Source organism: Microcebus murinus, chromosome 1 (genome assembly GCF_040939455.1).
Source record: "Microcebus murinus isolate Inina chromosome 1, M.murinus_Inina_mat1.0, whole genome shotgun sequence".
Classification (NCBI taxonomy): Eukaryota; Metazoa; Chordata; class Mammalia; order Primates; family Cheirogaleidae; genus Microcebus; species Microcebus murinus.
This window is the reverse complement of record NC_134104.1, coordinates 53029251-53050554: the sequence shown is the minus strand read 5'-3', so window position 1 is coordinate 53050554 and position 21304 is coordinate 53029251. Positions and strand designations below refer to the sequence as shown.

The 21304-nt window shown below is 34.2% G+C and overlaps 1 protein-coding gene and 1 pseudogene across 1 annotated transcript in view; one reads left to right on the top strand and one right to left on the bottom strand.

Moving 5' to 3' along the window:
- Positions 1–9545: 9545 nt before the first annotated feature.
- Positions 9546–21304, bottom strand: part of TRAT1 (T cell receptor associated transmembrane adaptor 1) — a 31708-nt gene continuing 19949 nt past the window's right edge. The window contains exons 4-6 of the mRNA XM_012777208.2: positions 18684–18748; positions 16350–16438; positions 9546–11551 (exon numbers count right to left, since the gene is read on the bottom strand). Of these exons, the coding sequence (XP_012632662.1) occupies positions 11294–11551; positions 16350–16438; positions 18684–18748 (412 nt within the window). The 3' untranslated portion in view covers positions 9546–11293. The remainder of the gene's footprint in view (positions 11552–16349; positions 16439–18683; positions 18749–21304) is intronic.
- On the top strand, positions 13811–15346 carry LOC142873295 (large ribosomal subunit protein eL32-like; annotated as a pseudogene).

The following is a 21304-nucleotide window of genomic DNA, read 5'->3' as shown; positions in this document are numbered from 1 at the left end:
AAGAACTTAAATCAGCAAGAAAAAACCCAATCCCATTAAAAAGTGGGAAAAAGACATGCATAGGAGTTTTTCAAAACAAGATAAACAAATGGCCAACAAATATATGAAAAAATGTTCAAGATCACTAATCATCAGGGAAATACAAATTAAAACCACAATGAGATGCCACCCTATCCCTGTTAGAATGGATGTTATTAAAAAGTCCAAAAACAATAGATGCTGGTATGGATGCAGAGACAGGAATGCTTCTACACTGTTGGTGGGACTGCAAATTAGTACATTAATTGAAAATAGTATGGAGATTCCTCAAATAATAAATGTAGACTTACATTTCATCTAGCAATCCAACCACTGGGTATCTACCCAAAGGTAAAGAAGTCATTTTATTAAAAGACACCTGTACTTGAATGTTTATTATAGTACAATTCACAATTGCAAAGATGTGGAATCATCCTATGTGCCCATAAATTCATGACTAGATAAAGAAAATGTGTGTATATATACATACTATGGAGTATGTATAAAAGGAATGAAAGTCTATAAAAAAGAATGAAAGTCTTTTGCAGCAACTTGGGTAGAACTGGAGACCATTATCCTATGTGAAGTATCTCAGGAATGGAAAAACAAACATCACATGTGCTCTTTAATAATTGGGCTAAACACTGGGCACATGGCACAAAGAGATGTAAAAGATACTGGAAACCAAGAAAGGGGGTAGGGTGGGATGGGGTGAAGGGTAAAAACTTACCTATCAGGTACAATGAACACTATTCTAGTGATGAGCATACTTAAAGCCCAGACTTAAGCCTTATACAAGGTATCCATGTAACAAAAAAAATTGTACCCCTTAATATTTTGAAACTTAAACATTACTGCACTTTGATTTTTTAATTCAAAATTTATTTTTAATGGAGAATTTCATATACTACTACTGCTTATGTTATAAAAACTTGGTGTGGAGGTCCTTCCAGGGTTCTAAGATACATTCTGTAAAGTTGACTTGTATTTATAATGTAAAAGCTTTGTTAACTGACCTTTACTTATGTGAGACTCTCTCCTTTCTTTATATAGACATACTGAGTTTTGACCACAGCATGAAAAATACTTGTGGCTTATAACCTGCTGAGTTTCTTCCCCCACCAGAATTGTATGTTTCCCAAGAGTCTGTGGTGTTTGTCCCTAAATTTGATTATACTAGCTTTATTTGTTGCAATTACATGAGAAAATTGTGTCCCAATAAATATAAATATGAATTGAACTTTTTCTGTGAAAGTTAATTCCAATGATTTGCAAAGAATCAATATATGTGACTTCCTAAAAAATAAAAAAAAAAACAAAAACTGCTGCAAATTTAGCTGGGGGTAAAATATCTGTGAAAGTCTTGGAAGAAAAGTAAAAAATTCAGAGGGATGCTGCAGTTAGTTTTCAGCACAAACTTTTTTCCTACCTTAAAAAAAACTAAAACTGGGACTGTCAACAATGTTTTAGGGAAAGGGATATTTATACATGAAAAATGGCATTGACCTTCCAATTATAGACCTACTCAAGGAAAGGCCTTGGGCCTATATGAAAGGGTTAATATGTGTAAACTTAACATTTGTACCCCCATAATATGGTGAAATAAAAGTAACAAATAAATAAATGTTTATACATTTTAAGTTAAAATGTTTATGGTACTTTTTCCCATTCTTCACATGACCCAATTTTTTCAGTTAAATCTATCAATTATGTTCTCAATCAATGCAGATGAGGAAAAAACCTACTTGACTCTCAAGGGTAAGGATGGATACTGACATCTTAAGGGATTTGTCCATTGCATCAGAGGTGACTGAGAACATAGAGACTTATTTCATTCTCTTTCCATTTTAGTCTAAATAACAAATGTTTCCCTAATTCAAAATGAGATAGCTTTCATGCCTCACAGACAAAATTAGGCAAAATTGGATAAAAAAACTAGGTTTTAACTTTAATGTTGGAATTTCTTTTTTATAAATTATAGTTTTAGATTTTGTCTTTTATGGATGGTGACCATGACTTTAGCTCCAAAGTCGACTCAGTGTGACCTCTATTTTTCCACCACAAGACTGATAAAGAAAAGCTAAGTCACTTTAAGTAGCACTGATAAAATACTTGCCTGTAAAAAGACTTTAATATGAAAATATTGTAGAAGATGTGTTTATTGAAAGCAACAGACTGTCATTTAAGTGGCTTATAGCTGAATTCTTCCTAGAGTGTCTCTTATTATATCAAAGCTGCCATAAATTATTATTATTTTAAGAATTTCTTTTAGTTAGCTTCTTTTGACTTTAAATAACAGAAATCCAGGTATAGCATTGAAAGTAGATTATAATTAGAGTGTATGAAAATCCAAAAATCGAGCCCTAGAGTGCTTGGAACCAACTCTAGAGATCAGCTACTCTACAGAGAAAGTTCTGGACTTAGACTGCCTGTGTTCACATCCTGAATCAGCAATTTATTTGTGTAAAATTAAATAAATTAATCTTTATCAATTTTTATTTCTTCATCTGTAAGATTAGGAACATAATAGCATCTATAATTTAGGGCATTTGTGATTAAATAAGGTATGCAGATAAGCACTATCACAGTGTCTTGCACTTAGCAAGTTTTCAATAAATATTTCTTGGCATTGTTGTGATTGTTGTCTGATTAGCCTGATTAATTATGGAGTTTTGAACTCCAGTCTCTGCCATCTTCTTGTGCTTAATCTTAGTTTCTGCCCCTTGTGGTTGCACCTTGCTTTCCAAGATTCTAGTTCTCTCTCATGGTAACCTTTTGGCTCTGTCCCCTCTTATCACTGTCCAGTCTCTTGTATACAGATTGGATTGGAATCTACTGTCTTCTCCTTATGGTGTATTCCAGCTAAGAAATGAAGAAAGAATGACAGGATTAAAATATCAGCATTTTGTAAACGCTTAATGAAATAATCTTTGCAGTAGTTAGCCAACTATGGCCATTGAGCTACATCTGGCTTGATCTTATAAAGTTTTATTGAAACTCAAAAAAGAATGAATCTACTAACTTGATTCAGATACACCCTTGATGTAGTTAGACATGACTTCCCAGGTAGTTAACAGCTGTGAGTGGTTAAGGTAGTTTCTTCAGAAGAGGTTAAAGGAATAGCAAAAAGCATTTAGAAGTGCACCTCTGTTGAATTTATGTTCTATCTTATTCCATTCTCTCAATTTTGATGTTCAGGTTTTCTGTCTTAATATAAGTTGTCTGTTCTGTTAATCAAATTAAGACAATACTTCAGAGAGATTTAAAACATATGTCCAAACTAATCACCCTTACTTTTAATTTTTTTGGTTATATATATTTATTATAAGAGCCAAAATAACATCTAACTCAAACAAGTCACCCTTGATTTTTGAAACCACAGAATTATTTTTATTGTATTCATTTATTAGTTATTTTTATTTTAGAATATTATGGGGATACAAATGCTTTGGTCATATAAATTGCCTTTGCACCTCCCAAGTCAAAGCTACAAGCTCATCTCCTATTAGGTGTGAATTTACCTATGCCCTCCTCCCCCTCCCACCTGCCTGATCCAGTGAGTGTTACTTCCATATGTGCACATCAATGTTGATTGATTAGTATCCATTTAATGGTGAATACATTTTTCCATTCTTGTGATACTTCACTTAGAAGAATGGGCTCCAGTTCTATCCAGGTTAATATAAGAGTTATTAGTTCACCATGTTTTTAATGGCTGAGAGTACTCCATGGTATACATATACCACATTTTATTAATCCACTCATGGATTGATGGACACCTGAGTTGTTTCCACATCTTTGCAATTGTGAATTGTGCTGTTATAAACTTTTGAGTGCAGATATCTTTTTTTATAGAATCTTTTTTTCCTTTGGGTAGATACCCAGTAGTGGGATTGCTGGATCAAATAGTTCTACTTTTAGTTCTTTGAAGGTATCCCCATACTACTTTCCATAAAGGTTGTACTAGTTTGAAGTCCCACCAGCAGTGTATCAGTATTCCTATCTCTCCTCATCCATGCCAAAATTTGTTGTTTTGGGATGTATTCATAAAGGCCATTCTCACTGGAGATAAGTGATATGTCATTGTTTTTGATTTGCATTTCCCTGATGATTACAGATGTTGAGCATTTTTTCATATAATTGTTGGCCATTAGTCTTTTTTTTTTTTTTTGAAAAGTTTCTGTTGATGTCCTTTGCCCACTTTTTAATGGGGTTGTTTGATTTTTTTTTTCTTGCTGATTTGTCTGAGTTCTTCATAAATTCTAGTTATCAGCCCTTTATCACATGTATAGCATGCAAATATTTTCTCCAATTCTGTAGATTGTCTATTCACTCTAATGATTGTTTCATTGGCTGTGCAGAAGCTTTTAAAGTCTCATTTGTTTATTTTTGTTGTTGCTGTGATTGCTTTTGGGATCATCTTCATAAATTCTGTTTACTTTGGAATGAATTTTTATTGGTAACCAATAATCTTATCCATCTTTTAAGATTCATAAATTAATCTGTAATTGCTATGTAAAAAGAAGGTTTTTTGAGGAAGGAATCTTTTAGTTTCTCTATTTCAAGACCATACAGTGTAGGGTAATTTGGCAGGTAGGCTCTGGCTTTCCCTTTCCTTTCACAGGCAGGTTTTTGTTGTTTTTTAAGAAAAGCTATTTCCCAGCTGGTAGCAAGGTAGAAAAAAGAAATCATAGGAGTCCCCTAAATGTTTTTTCATTTTTTTTCTCAATTTGTAGACTATACTATTAGCAAATGTCCCTCTAAAGCTATATGACATCCACAAGCTCATAGGTTTGTTTTTACTATTTCAAATGACCAGATACATTTTCTAAATGAGATGAATTATACCAGTTTACTCAGTGAAGTTTCTTTTTTCAGTTGCAATATTGTATAACGCTTTATTAATTCTTCTTCTTTATAATGTAACCCTTGAACCAATGGACCTTAGGCTTTCCCCACATGTTAAATAGGACACTTGGACAAAATCTCTATAGTCTTTTCCAACTATAGTTACATAATTTCAAGTTAAATTTTTAATCTAATGTTTTTATACTTTGAAACCCATAGCTGAGTAAAAGTTTTCAAAATACCCACCCCTTAAGTGATAGGGATATTAAGCAGATGTTTTCTTCTGCTTATAGGAAATTATCATGCTCTATATTTACTCTTGTAAAACCATAAACTACGATGTCATAAAAACAATATATATATATATGGATCTCATGGGAGATCCCACACACTTTAGTACCCAACACTCCAGCATTGTCAAAAAGTATGCAATATTCCTAAACGGCAATCTTATCTAATTCTAATTCTGTATCAAGATCTATCAATTGCCTAGCTTGCAGGTAATAAAGTGGCTTTGAGTTCAAGACAATCATGGCTTGGAATGAGTCATAGAAAATACAGGGCACAATAGTAGCATCATTTGACAAGTATAAACTGCATCAAGCACAGGTGTTAGGGGTTATGGAAAGTCTACTAGGGTTAATTAGGATTCTTAGTTCTTAATTAGAATCCTTAGTTAATTAGGATTCTTAGTCTCTAATCTCTACACAGCTGTGAATAATTCAAGCTAGATATGTAACTTTTCAGTTAGATCTATAAAATGGGTGCAAATTTTCAGTCATTAAGTAGATATCACATACCTGGTTATGTAGCATAGAGTGTATTAAATGCAATGGCAAATATAAAAGCTGAATGACATATGAACCTTCAGGAATTTAAAAAGTAGATCAGTGAGCTAATGGTTTTTATCAATGTAGAAAATCAGACATGTTTATATTCCCAAATGTTTGTGTTTATTCTTACTCATTTGTAGTAATATAGAAAGATTTATGCTTTATTTTGTTTTATGTCGTGTCAGTAGTTCTTAATTGGAAAGAAGAGTAAATTAGGAAGCCATGAAACTTGCATAGTAATTATGGTCTGCCTTTGAGTGAGTTACTCAATACTCTTAGGCTTTTATTTCTTCAGAAATATAGGACTACTTTTTAAAAATCTTGGGGGGGATGAGGTCTTGATCTGTCACCCAGGCTACAGTGCAGTGGTACCACTGTAGCTCACTGCAGCCTTGAACTCCTGGGCTCAAGTGATCCTCCTGCCTCAGCCTCCTAAAGTGCTGGCATGACAGGAATGAGCCACTACACCTGGCCAAGGACGACATTATTTTTTAAGATCCTGACAAGCTCTAAAAGATTATGAACCATTTCTAAATATAGGATTTTGCTTTGACTACCAGTTAGTTATACTGTTTACAAGGGAGTTCAATTTTTAATTGAATGAGTTTGAATCTTTACATCATATAATTTTATCTCTGAACCTCACTCCCACCATCCAAAACAAGGGAATATTGGACTATGTCAAGAAACTTATTTTGGCATAAATTCTTATTAATCTCAGAAAATCCAGGCTAATCATAATACAGAAAAATATCTTCCATAGGTGCCTGTCTTGTGGGTAATTTTTGCTAAGACTGTTTCTTCTGGAAAAATATTTTCCCAAATTAAAAAATTTTTTGAAAAATAACCACAGTAATTAACCCCTTCCCTCCAACTAGGTTCAACAGGTGAAGGAATTATGAAAATTGTCTTTTTAAGTAATTCCACATTTCTCAATTTAGGGATTTAGAGAAGCCCTGATGTATGGATACAGGGTTTTTCATAGAGAGGCACACAACAAAAGGGAATAGTAAGGTAATTCAAAATTAAAGACTAGAGCCATGGGATTGTCTAAGGAAAGAATTCAGCTTTAAAACTTGCAGTTCCATTGAACAAATAAGACTATCTTTTGCCTGTGCTAGTTTCGTGTTTGCCCATCCCAGACCAGGAGAGATACGGATATGCATCCATGAACAAGTAACCTTACCTCTTTGGACCTCAGTTTCCTCAATGTCATGTTTGCAGTATGGCAATTTGCTGTGACAAATTAGAAACTTAGAAGTATTCTGAGAGCAGTTTTGTTGACATACTATTTTGTTTGCTTGCTGAGTGTAACAAAGAAAAAAAATAGGGAAAAGAGTAAGCAGTAGCTTCCAGAGTTTAGGTATCTTGATGCTTGAATCTCTATTGGTAATTACTGAAACTAAAGCTCCAATATTGTGAAGACTATGGCAGCCAGACCTCGAGTTTCTGATCTTTCTTTCTTCCCCACACTGATGACAATAAATGAGGAAAGACAAATGGATCTGAGCCTCAGGACCTGGTTCTTTTCATTTGGAGAACTGGACAGTTGATGGATATTCTTTCTGGCTCTGGTTGAGAGCTGAAGCATTTGCCAGACCCATTCATCAAGGCTCTGGGTCTTGCTGTTAATGTTCTCTATCCAAAGAGAACTGATACTCAGAGGAGCTCTGGTTGTTCCTCAGACCATGTCTTGACGTAAATTCTTTACCTAGACCGATTTCTATGAGAATTTTTCCAACATTTTCTTCTTGAATTCTTATGGTTTCATGCCTGAGGTTTAAGTCTGTTATCCCTTATGAGTTGATGTCAGTGAGAAGTACTGATCCTGTTTCAGTCTTCTACATGTGGCTATCCAATTTTTCCAGGATCATTTATTGAATAGGGATTCTTTTCCCCAGTGTATGTTTTTATCTGCTTTGTCAAATATTAAATGGCTATATGAGGATGGTATTATATCTGGGTTCTCAGTTCTGTTCCATTGGTCTATGTCCTTGTTCTTGTGCCAATACCATGCTATTTTGGTTAATGTAGCCTTGTAGTATGGCTTGAAATCTGGTAAATTGATGCTTCCCAGATTGTTCTTTTTGCTTAAGATTGCTTTGGCTATATGGGGTCTTCTCTGGTTCTATACAAAGCATTGAAAAATGCTGTTGGTATTTTAATAGGATTGCATTGAATCTGTAAATCACTTTGGGTAATATAGACATTTTAACAATGTTGATTCTATGGACCCATGAGTGTGGTATGTTTTTCCATTTGTTTATGTCCTCTGCTATTTCCTTCCTAATTGTTTTGTAGTTCTCACTGTAGAGGTCTTTCATCTCCTTGGTTAAATACATTCCTAGGTATTTTACTCTCTTTGTTGCTATTGTGAAGGGAATTGAGTCTTTGATTTGGTTCTCAGACTGTTGTTGGTGTGTAAGAATGCTACTAATTTGTGTACATTGGTTTTGTAACCTGAGACTACCGAATTTATTTATCAGTTCCAGTAGTCTCTTGGAAGATTAATTTGGGTTTTCTAGATATAAGATCATAATGTCAGCAAAGAGCGATAGTTTGACCTCTTCTGCCCCCTCTTGGATGCTCTCTATTTCCTTCTCTTGTCTGATTGCTCTGGCTAGAACTTCTAGCACTAAGTTGAATAGAAATGGTGATAAAGGCCAAACTTGTCTGGTTCCAGTTCTAAGTGGGAATGCTTTCAGTTTTCCCCCATTCAGTATGATGTTTGCTGTGGTTTTATTGTATATGGCTTTAATCATTTTTAGGCCCTGGAGCATTTAGAGGGAGCCTAGGTATATTATCTCCTGAACTGAGGAGATGGAGTTGCAGGTCAAGACACATAAAAAAGGTAGAGTACTGCTCATACCACCCTGAATGTGCCCAATCTGGTCTGATCTCAGAAAAATGTAGAGTACTAGAGAAGTGAGAGCTGCACATTGAGAAAACTCTGGAGATACATAAAGGATCCCCCTCAAATATTCAGTTGAATACTGGTCAGAGCATGTAAGCAAGAAGACCACCCAAACTTAGGGAAAGACTTACGTGAAAAAATAAAATAGTGCCCATGGCTCACGTGAGGCTTAGAATAGCCTCTGTTTTCAATAGCCATACTGAAAAACCTCATAATTTGTGGATATTGGTACTAAGTAGTAAAAAGGGTTTTGTCTTAGTATCAGGCTAAATATAGCTTAATCTAAAAGCTGCTCTGGCCCTATCTAACAACATTTAAAAGATAGATTCTAAGAGATCACAAAATTGTGTCCAAGTAATGATACTTTTCAGGACAAAGCTCAAAAATAGGAATACAAAAATATTCAACGCCAAAGAAAAATTCACAATATTTTCTGCCCAATCAAAAATTATCAGGCATCTTAAGACAGAAAAATGCAACCTATGACACAAATCAAGTTGAAACTCATTCAGAATGACAGAGATAACAGAATTAGTACATAAAAATATTAAAGCAGTTGTTATAACTGTATTCTATATGTTTAAGCAGTTAGAAGAAAGATTAAGTATGTTGAATATAGACAGAAAAGATGGGGGCTAAAATACCCAAACTGAATTCATAGAAATAAAAACTAAAGTATCTGTGACAAAAAATACCTTTTCTGGGATTATAGCAGATTAGACATTTAAGAAGAAAAGTTTTGTGAACTTGAAAATATAGCAAGAAAACTATCCAAAATGAAATACAAAAAAAAAAAAAGTGAAAATAAAAGAAACAGATCAGTGAAATGTGGGAGAATTTGCAAGTAATTAAACTTGAAAAGGGAGGGATATAAAAAAATATTTAAAGAAATAATTTTTTTTTTTTTTACAAATTTGATGAGAACTGTAAAACAGAACCAAAAAACTCAAAGTTTTAAATTCAGACACATGAAAAAACATGCCAATACATAATATTGTAATAAAATTAAAAACAGTGATAAGGAAAATCTCAGAAAAACAATTATAACGTACAGAAGGATAAAAGCAAGTATTACAGTAGCTTTTTCATCAGAAACAATACAGGTGAGGAGACAGTGAAGTAACATCTTTAAATTACTGAAAGAAACATTAACTCAACCTTGAAATTTTTTGCCAAAAAATATCTTTCAAAGATGAAAACAAATAGACTATTTCAGACATATGAAAGCTAAGGGAATTCATCACCAGTTGACCTGAAGTACAATAAACGCTAAAGGAAGTCCTTTATGCTGAAGAATAATACAACAACAGAACCTGGGTCTATACAAAATACTGGAGAGTTCTAGACATTTTGACTACATGGATACATATGAAGATAATTTTTATTATTTTAATCTTTTTTAAAATGGCAATTAAGGAGAAAAATAACAATATATAAAATATATAAAATCCATAGCACAAGGCCAGAAAGGAAGAAATAGAAATATATTGTTTTAAGATACAGTACTATATCAAAGTGCTGTATCATTTGGATGTAGACTATGATAAATTAAAGATATTTATCATAAGCCCTAATTAATCACCCTTTCTCACTGGAAAAATATAAAAGTTTTTTTTAAAAAATAATGTTTTGGAGGAAAACTTAGGAACATTTATCAGAATTTAAATTGGATGCACATTTTGGACCACCTCTTGACCTTTCAGAAACTGTCCTAAGGAGATTCATAATACGAATACCTTTTAATATAGCAATTCCTTTTCTAGGCATTTAGCCTAAAAAAAAAAATTAAACAAGTATCCAGACATGTGGAGAAGAATTCCTTACAATATTGTTTGTAAAAGCAAAACATAGAAGTTAGAAACAAGATCAATGTCATTCAAAATTATTTAAATAAATTCTGATGAAGTCATCAATGGGATGTTAAAAATAAAAATTATGATATATAACTATATTTAGATATAGTTAAATGTAACAGTGGAAATAAATCCACAGTATATTGCTAGGTAAAGAAAGTTTAAATAATATAAAATATCCTTCTTATTAAAAATAAAAAACCCAATGTATATACATGGGCATGCCCAGAAAAATGTCTAGACGAATGTATAGAAAGTTTCTCATAGTGATTATCTTTGGTTAGTGGGATTTCTAAATTCTTTTTGATATTTGTTTATTATTGCAAGGAGCATGCATTAATTTTACAATAATTTTTGAACTAGTGAAACTATCTCCATTTGGGAAAAATACCTCCTAAGAAGCATAAACCACCTAATGATGTATTTTAATGTCTCCTATATTTTTCAATCAGAAGTTTCTTCCAATTGTGGACCATTTCATATTGATGAGAAAGGAGAAAAGTTTTTAAATCATTCATTGGCTTTTTTCTTTCATGTTGTTTCAAAACACATATATGCTTAAAAAAATTTTATTTCCCTGAGTATTAGGTATTATTGTGATGTTGTAACATTGTTATCAGGCTCATTTGCAAACTGGATTTTATTCTACATTTTACTATTTAAGCACTTTTAAGTGAATTGACGTAACTAATTTTCATGACATTACATTTGCTGTACATGAGTGTGAGCTCTGAATAAGACCCTGCACCAGGTCATTTTGTGTCATGTGGGAATCCTAACAACCATCTCCAATAAGAGCCAAATCGTTGCTCCAGATCATAGTCCAGCTAGGGTATAGGTTCTTTCTTAGCATGAATCAATCCAAACAGTCTGATGGGATCATCATGAATGTTTTCTTCTATTGCCTGGATTTCTGGTGAGAAACTGTTGACTGAAGTGGCCTTAGAAATGCTGGCATCCATTGCATGTAACTGCATATCTTCATCCTTGTCTGACAAGTGAGTATTCTGTTTTCTGGGCTTTCTCCGCTTCCCCTTAAAGCTGTGATCAAGAGAGGCGTAGAACATCTGTGTTTCACCAATCACCTAAAATAAAGGTATATTAATTTTTTATTATTTGCCTGTTTTTAAACTTCTGGAAATTTCTATGGCCTATGAAAAACAAGAAACTTGTTTTCTTGGCTTCTGCTACCATGTTTTGCAAAATTTGTCAGGATGACAGAACAAAAATCAGTTGTTAACTGACAATTGAGCTGGGGGAAAAAGCTTAGATGAAACTTTTTCCTGGATTTTTATTTCTTATACTAAAAATGTACATGAACGTTTTAGGTTGACTCTTGCCTACTGCACCTCTACTTCCACATCAGATACCTCTTGTATTGCTACTTGGTAAGAGCAACTGGAACAAGTAGCATGATAGGGAGGAATTTAACAAATCACGAGGTCTACTTTACATGAGCTTTGTAACTGGCTATTTAATGAAACCCATGAAGTCCACAATTTTTCATATTCAGAAGTGTAAAAATAGCAGTGTCCACTTTGACGACTAGCATTGGGCAAAGAATTAAAATTTGCATTTTTCCCTATTATTTCCTTCTTGTTTGTCTGTCCCCGGATCCTCTTTGAGCTCAATTTAGGTGGACGTTGGAAATATCCATTCATATCCAAGAGGATTAAGTGGTCTTCTCTGGATTAGAGCTGGGCCAATACTAGCATAAGAAAGACAGAAGAGTAGGGTAACTTGGGGAAGCAACAGGCTGAAGGCAAGACTTGAATTCAGTGCTGGAAAGCCTAGGACTGAATCTCAGCTCTGCCATTTATACTGATGAGACCTTGGTCAGTTTTAGAAACTATACTGAGCTTCAATTTTCTTGCCTATCAAGTAACAGTAGTAATAACTATCTCACAGTTTTGACATAATTAGCAAATGGAGATAATATATATGGAAGCTATAACTACCATCCAAAAGGTAGGTGGTGTTATAATTACTAGAAATTATTAAAATTTTTCAATAATTAAAATTATTAAAATTAAATAATTAAAATTATTAAAATATTAGGGCAACTATTGAATAAATTATTTCTGTGTTAAGAGTTTACATTTAAAACTAGGCCAAAATTCTAACATTTGGATTAACGAAACCCTTACTGCAGGGGTAAGAATCATCCTATTGGCACTTATTTTCATGCCAAGAGTGGAATGTCAAATATTCTTTACAGAATATGTGCAATAGCTGCCTCACTGGTATCATTGCTCAGTCTCTTCTCCTCTGTCATATGTCCCATATACTGTTTTCAAATTATCTTCCTGAGGTACAACTTTCATGTTTCACCATCCTGTTCCTCCAAATCTTAGCCTGTAGACTGAAGTCCGAATCTCCTATTCTGTCATTTAAGGTTTTCCATATCTGACACTACTCTGTGTTTTCAATTGTGATTCCCTCTACTCCCGTACATAAACTCTGTATTCCAGGCCAACTAGAAACTTCACTGCTTCCTGTACAGACCTGGTGCTTTTATCTGCCTTGCCTTTGCCCAGATAGGAAAGACGTCGGTGAAATGCACTCAGTAACAGAAAAAGGTGCCTATCTTTTTTGTCTGTCTACTACTTTGTTCCATCCCTCTTCCTTTGATAAATTCTCTCTGGGAAATTTCTCTCCTCTGTTTGGTTCTGAAGAGGCTGCTATTTAGAGTGCTGTACCCCAAAGATACCATAGGACTAAGCATGTGACCTAAATTTGACCAACCATCAGTTGCCACCCATCCCTCTGCTAACAGGGGGTGTCCCAGGAATAGGTATGTGATTTTAGCAAAGCCAATTAGATGATACCTTTAGGATTCATACACACATTTAAGGACAGAAAAGGTATCTTTTCCCTAAGGTTGAGATGAAAAAAAAAATGGGGACTTCCTGTGGCTGGCCCAGCCTTAATGGAAGAGTCTGTTGATAATAGAAGTCTGTTGATAATAAAATCAGTAACTTCATGAGACAAAATGGAGAGTACCCCCATATTCAATCATGTCAAAACAAAATACACCCTTGGATCTCCTTTTATGCTAAAGTGTTCTGAATTTGATTTCTGCACTATACAACTGAAAGCATCCCAAACAATGCATGTTGGATCAACACTCAGTCACTGTTATTAAGTGCTACAGAGTTCAAAGAATGTAAGTCCTAAGAAAGAACCATACATTGTACATTTAATAGTCAGTTGAGACTTCTACAGTGCTGTTTCGGTTGAGTACATAGGGGTAAAGAAAGGTAAGAACCAGTTCAGAAATTGGAAGGAAAAATAGGAAGTAGTTTTTTTTTTTTTTTTTAAATATTGGGGAGATTTTTGCATATTGGTAGGCAAATAGTAATGATGCATTTAAAGAAAAGATGGAAAAGTTCTCTTCCTTGGTGCTGCCTACAGAGGTGGCGGCCATCTTCTACTTAGCATCATGGTTGTCCTCCGACCCCTTGTGCAACCCAAGATTGTCAAAAAGAGGACAAAGAACTTTATCCGGCACCAGTCAGACTGGTCTGTCAAAATTAAGTATAATTGTGGGAAATCCAGAGGTATTGATAACAGGGTTCATACAAGATCCAAGGGCCAGATCTTGATGCCCAGCAGTCATTATGGGAGTAACAGGAAAACAAAGCTCATGCTGCCCAGTGGCTTCTAGAATTTCCTGGTCTACAACATCAAAGAGCTGGAAGTTCTGGTGACATGCAACAAATCTTACTGAGCTGAGATTGCTCATAATGTTTTCGCCAAGAACTGCAAACCCATCATGGAAACAGCAACCCAGTTGGCCACCAGAGTTACAAATCCTAGTGCCAGGATGCGCAGTGAAGAAAATGAATAGGCAGCTCACGAACACATTTTGTGTCTAAATAAAACCATAAAAACTGACAAAAATGGAAAATGAAGAAAAAAAAGGTGCAAGATCCTGAAAGAATTAGGAGAAATGTTTAAAAGCATGAGTAAGAGTTTTGGCTTTGGAAAGGAAAGAGGATATCTCTGACAGAGGGAAGGGAGAGATTAATTAGAGATTTGGACATGAAGAGAAGAAGAATAAACTCATACATGTATCCCTCAAATTTTGTAGGGCATGGGAACTATTGTGAATTTATTTTATCATTAGGTTTCCTGATTAACTCTTCACAATTAATAGTAGACTGGGATACTACAATTACACTTTCTGAAATATATAAATCATTATAAAAGGGCAAGTAGCTTATTTATATTTTTTCAAAGAAATGCTTTATCTATCAAGCTTTATGCATAATATTGTAGATACCTTATGCTTTTGTGATTGGCCAAAGTAGCAAAGTATTATAGCAACAAACTGAATAGTGTTTTTTCATGATAATGATCATTCTAATGAAATGGAATTAAGCAAATATAAAGAGATTACTTCTAATTTGTGAAACTAAATTTATGAGAAACAGTATAATACAGTATGGACTAATTTCCTTGGAAGTAGCTCTAAATATATAACGTATAGAAGAACAGACTTTTAAAGACATTTTGAAGCTTTGCATAATTTCTATGTGAAAGCCAAATTCAGCTCAAAGCTGGCCTGTACAATTCATATTTATTAAATAGTAACTTCTATTCAGAATTCTTAGTACTTTTATAATTAAAGTGCTGTGAATCTCTACATTTCAGATGGTGTATGGTTATATTTCAACCTTCTTTGGGAACTTTTTATTTCCATGGATTTAGCAGATTATATCATGTGATTTTTCATACTTTTATCTAAAAATACATCTTATAATTAATGGAAAATCAGATGACAGATTTGGTGACTGTCTTTCCCAAACCTCACCACATCTTGATTTCTTAATGTAAATTTCAAGAAATCTGATTTTGTAGAAGATTCATATAAAGAAAAAGAGAAAAACTCTACCTTATTGGGAAGTTTCCAAGATGTGACTCATTTTAGGGAAGAGAATGTTTTCTATCAGACATAAGTTTGGATTCTGTCTACTTAGTCCTGTGGTGCTCTAGGGCAAGTTTTTCATCCTTTGCAAGTATTTGTAAAATGGGAATGATAATACTGCCTCCCTCATAGGAATCTAAGGAGATAATGCACATAAAGCAGGTAATACAAGGCCTAATACCTAGAATTGCTTAGGAAATGCTGACCCTATTACTACTTCTAGGCAGAAGCAAGAAAGAATATAATTGGAGAGACAAGGTCTGGGAGGAAAAGAAAGAAGACTATTTTAACTGAAATTTATACACTTCAGGAGCACGTAGGCTAAGAATTGTCAATGGCTTTAATGAAATTAGTGCTATATCTGAGAATGTTGAACTGATTGTGGTAGGAAAAGGAGAAACTATCCTTTTCTTCTTGGGTTTTTATGTTTCTGCTTAGGTTTTTGTCCTGCCTATGCCCACATTAGCTGTGTTTCACAATCTCTTGCCATAAGACTATAGTGATAGGACTTGTATTAAAACTTAGTCGTTTGCCTTTTAAAATAGGGATATGATGTTTTATATCTAGCTAATTTATCTTATAACTAACCCCCCTTCTCATGAATTCCTGACATCTAGGTCTTGTGAGCAAGTTTTATATTTATCTCTGATACACATAATTCTTTTCATCTGAAAGAAAAAGCTTAATTATTTAGGAATAATGCCACTTTTCGTTTCAAATCTATTGCCTTTGTGACTGTACACAATTTTGACTCTAGTGTGGTTACAGTTCCATTTACTTGCCTCTGAGTTTACCCTTAGAGCTCAGGTCCCAGCACTGGACACCTGATTCAGATTGCAAAATTTCGTATTTCAGGACGTGTATCAAAATATACTACTCTTATACTCTTGAAATATGCATATGTGCTTCAACCTAGACTTGAACTCAACCCCATAATACACAAAAAAACTTACCTGTGCAGATGGGGAGGCTTCTTGCATCTCATTTACAGCTCTCTCTGGTCGGGCTTTCATTTGTTCATAGCAATTTTCATCCATTGGTTCTTGGGAGTTAAAAAGATTGTGATTTTATAATGGAAAAGTAAAAGCTTTCAGCATGAATAAAAATACATGATCCAAATAGCATTTAGCTGTAAATATGAAATCTCCAAGAATCGCTTAACTACTCTCTTTGGTGGAGATACAGAAGTAAGGAAGCACAAACTGTTACCTACAGATCAGATGGTGAAGTCTTTTGCTCCATAGCATTAATGATAAGACAAAAAGAAGTCCTTGGCATAAGGACTAGATCATAATAATCATTTTATACTATTGCAGGACATAATGGTGTCAACTTTAGCTACCATTTAGATGTTACATAGATTCCATGAATTAAAGAACTGACTGTATTCTCTATTTAGGTGTGATTGCAAATGGTGCATGGTGCATAGGGACAGTACATGTACATCAATGATTATAATTTGTTCAATGAGTAAGAAATTTTACTTAAAGGCTATTTATTTTTGAGACAGGGTCTCTCTGTCACCCAGGTTAGAGTACAATAGTGCAATTATTGCTCACTGTTGCCTCAAACTATCTTCCTGCCTCCACCTCCCAAGTAGCTAGAACTACAGGCATATGCCACCAATGCCTGGCTAAATTTTTGTGGAGATGGGGTCTTGCTATGCTGCTCAGGCTGTTCTCAAACTCTTAGCCTCAAGTGATCCTTCTGCCTCAGCCCCCCAAAGTGCTAAGATTATAGGTGTGAGCCACCACTTCCAGCATACTTAGAGGCATTTTACTTTAGATTATTTTTCTTTTTTGTCCCATCAATCAGTCACAGGACACCTCAGCTAGAATGCCTCAGAGTCTGGGACTGTACAATGGTGGTCCTTGGTATCTAGGGCTTCTGTGGTTTCAGCAGCTAGCAGACCTGCACACATTTTTATCCTGTGGAGACATGCTTATTGAATTGTCCATACTTCGCTTCCCCAGATATGTCCATTTAAAAGAGAGAGGAAAAAGTGGTAGTGAGACTATAGGATGGCCAGTAACCTGGCAGAGATGTGGATTACACAAATTTGACCCCAGAGAAAAAAGATATTACCTACTATAACAACAAGAACCTAATAATCATTCATTCCTTTTTGAAAAGCAACACAGAGAAAGGGTACATAAAGTGATGTTTCTCAAACCACGGTCTATGGAAAATCTACATCAGAACCACCTGGGATATTAAGTAGCAGATTCCTAAGCTCTTGTCTGGAACTGCTAAATTGGAATCTGTGGGAGTGGAAACCACAAACACAGTGGACTTTGAGCCACCATATTGCATAAGAATTTAAGTTCTCATATATTACAGATGGGTGCCACAATTCTGCAATGTGAAACAGGAAGACAAATTATTTTTAATACTAGATTCCTTAGAGATCAGAGGACACATTACAATGGAGGGAAAGATAAAATTAAATAAATTCTTAAAATCATATAAAATAAAATTTACATTTTCCTACCTTTGGGAGAATCCCATATTCTTCTGATCTACAGATATTAGATAAATTTAGTACATTACTGGGCATCTGTTTTTGAAATTTGGAGAGCAACAAAAATTAACCCTTGAGTCTCCCATGATGAATTGAATGAGTACTTACAGGGAAAGGATGATAGCTTCTCTCATCAGAGCTCTGGGATTAGACCAAGGTTGTCTATTTTGGAGAATTATGAGTGTTTTGTTTTTAGGTGGTTGTGATGGTATTAAGTAAGAAGGGATGCCAGGAATTAAAGAGCATTTGTCATATAAGAACAAAAAACATATAAACCACTTGGCAATGATTTAGCTTTCTCCTTCAACCTGAGATCAATCCAGCCCTAGGTTCTTTGATTAAAACATGAGAAATCAGAGAAAGTGTTCATTGTTCTAGATTATTCACTGTAGATTCCCTTTTGTATGCAGAGTACAAAGCACTGTTTCTATGGCCCTTTTTCTAGAAATAGCTTTATTTCATAGAATTCTATGTGTGTCAAAATTCACAGTAACAGAGTCTTCCTGTATTCTTGTTACTATTAGAGCAACATGAAGAAAATACAGAAAAACAGGATGTTGATTTACACTGAATATTGCAATACAATTTACAATATGTAGCTTTGGAAATGTAGCCTAAATAATATACAAAATATACTTGAATTTATGGTGACTGCTAGGATATTTAAATGTGATTATGATTTTGAAAAAGTATCACTTAAAGTACTTTGTGGAATTAAGTGAGATTTACTTATTTATAAATTTAATTTATGAAAAATATAACTTACCTGAAGTCATATTATCTAAATTACCATAAATTGGTATGTCGTCTTCATTATAATACTCATCAACCCTATAACAAGGAAAAATAAATTACCTTATTAGAGTCCACTTTACACACAGTTCATAACTAATTTCTCAGTTAAATTCAATGTTGAGTGAACTATTGCATGGTTTTTTTCAACCTCAACCAACCAAGGTAGATGTGATCTTGTGCAACTGAGCAAATACATGCAGGTGTGTGCACATGTGTGTGTAAATTTAAAAAGTTGGCTTTTGGACTTTCTTTGAAAGAATAATAGCAAATACTTATTTAGTACTCACTGTGTGAAGTGCTATTTCCAGTGTATTTCATGTATTTGTCCATTTAATTCTCACAATTCCAACAGGTATACACTATATCATTCCCATTTTACAAATAAGGAATCTGAGGCGCAGAAGTTATATAACTTAAGGTCACAAGACTAGGAAATAGCAGAGCTGGGACTTGAACCTAGGTTTATCAGTGCTCTTAACTATACCATGGACTGCCTCTTTATTCACCCAGAGTATCACTTTGAACAGTCCTGAAACTGTTTACTAAATAAATATTGCACACTCAAGGTGACAGATATAATAAAATGATTGATCACTTGTTATGTCCAGATGCTGGGTTATGTGTTTTACATACATTACATCAAAGGCCCAGGGAATTTCTGCAAAAATAGTATCATTCCCCACATTATGCAGAAGCTTAAGCATCAAATAGATTCATTTATTTTTCCCAGGGGTGTGTGTGATAACAGAAATAACCAGTTATGAAATTTTTTCTCTGTACCAGTGCTCATTCAACCCTCAGGACAATACTATGAGATGCATATTTTTATTTCTATTTTGCATATAAGGAATCTGGAACTCAATGAGGTTAATTAAATTGTCCAAAGACACACACTAACTGGCAGTACTAGGATTGTAATGCAAGTTTGGTCCTAAGGCCCTGTGCTCTGTTCACATTGTGAGGAAGTCTTGCAGAGGGTGATACAATTCAAAGGCTATATATAGGAATATAGTCTAGGAGACTATACAGGGACCATAGTTTTGTCTCCATCCCCACCTGTTACCCTCCAGTCAAGAGAACTGATGAGAATACACAGCTGTTTGCTTCTTGCTAGTTGATTAAATTTCCTGCCAGCCTCATGTGAATAATGCTATTAGGATTATAGTAGATATCCTACAATTGTCACTAGATTGTCATCCTACCAATGTCATCCTATCATTGATGATGGCCCTGGTGACCAGCTTTCATAATGGCAGGGTGGGAACAGAGGAACATGTCAGGCAGTGAGAATGGCATTTCATAAAGTAGTGCCAACTGCTTTAACTTTGAGATCACATGTCACTGAGAGCTGGAGGGAATTGCATCAAAAGAAAAAATAAATCTTATCTCAAGGAATAACACCTGTATTACTCCCCATGCTTCTGAAAGAAGACACAGTAGATATAAATGGTAAGTCAGTGTAGTTAAAACAACAGTTCAAATAATTCCTGTATAAAATGGCTTGAAAAGCCCAGATGCTAGCATGTATTTCACTTATCTGATAACAAAGGAATCATCCATAACCTTTCTTTCCATCTGGTAATTCAATACAGCTTAGTATTAGGATAAAGAGTTGTTTCTGCTCATGATTTTTCTCTGGCTATGCAGAGAATATAATAGCAAAAGGTGAAGAATTTTTAATAAGACAATCCATCCATTCTCTTAGCCCACATAGATAGCAGATACAACCTGCAAATGATAAATCATGTCCAAAAAATGAATATTGTTTCATTCGCTATGAATGAAAATAAGATGTGATTTATAATGCAGTGCCCTGTGTCTATAGGCAGGTCTCAAATGATTAATCATCTCAAATAGGCAATTGTTTCTGAATAATAGTTTAACTAACAAATTTAAAGATGTATTTTTACTTAGCAATGCCAAATAACTCTAGCCTATCGCAAATATGTAAGAAACTTAAAGAACAAATGTTTGCCCATGTTTTATGTGGAAAATTAATAACTTTTAAAAATGAATTAATAATTGAGCTCATCTGAGAGGCTAGTGCACCTCTGAGTTTTGGGTCAGATCAAACTCTCCATTGTTCTGAACATATATGAAATGATCCTCTAACCAGTAAGTACAGTTACTAATACTACAAAATTTTTTTTAACAGGACTAATTATATCTTTTACTATGATCCAAATTTTGTGCTTTTATTTATATTTTTTCTAGTCTTTAAATTGTTATTTGTGTTTTATTTATTAGGTCCTTTTTTAAAAAAAAATCCTCATTCTTTATGATCAGGGTCATTTTAAATAACTAAATTCAGTGCTTTTAAAAAATCATTATTCTACCTGGATGACCTTGGATTTAAGTTCTCTAACTTGTAATTGTCTTATTTATAAAATAAGAATATTAAACTAGCTGATTCCTATTGTTCATTTCAGCTCCCAAATTCTATGATATAAATATAGGATTCCAACATCCAATAAAAATGAAAGACATTTCTACAAAATTAAATGAAACTTTTAAGGGGCTGTAAAATTGACAGATTGAGGAAAGAGCAAGCTGAGGGGTCTATCAGAAGTTGGCTTTGGTAATCGTTAACTT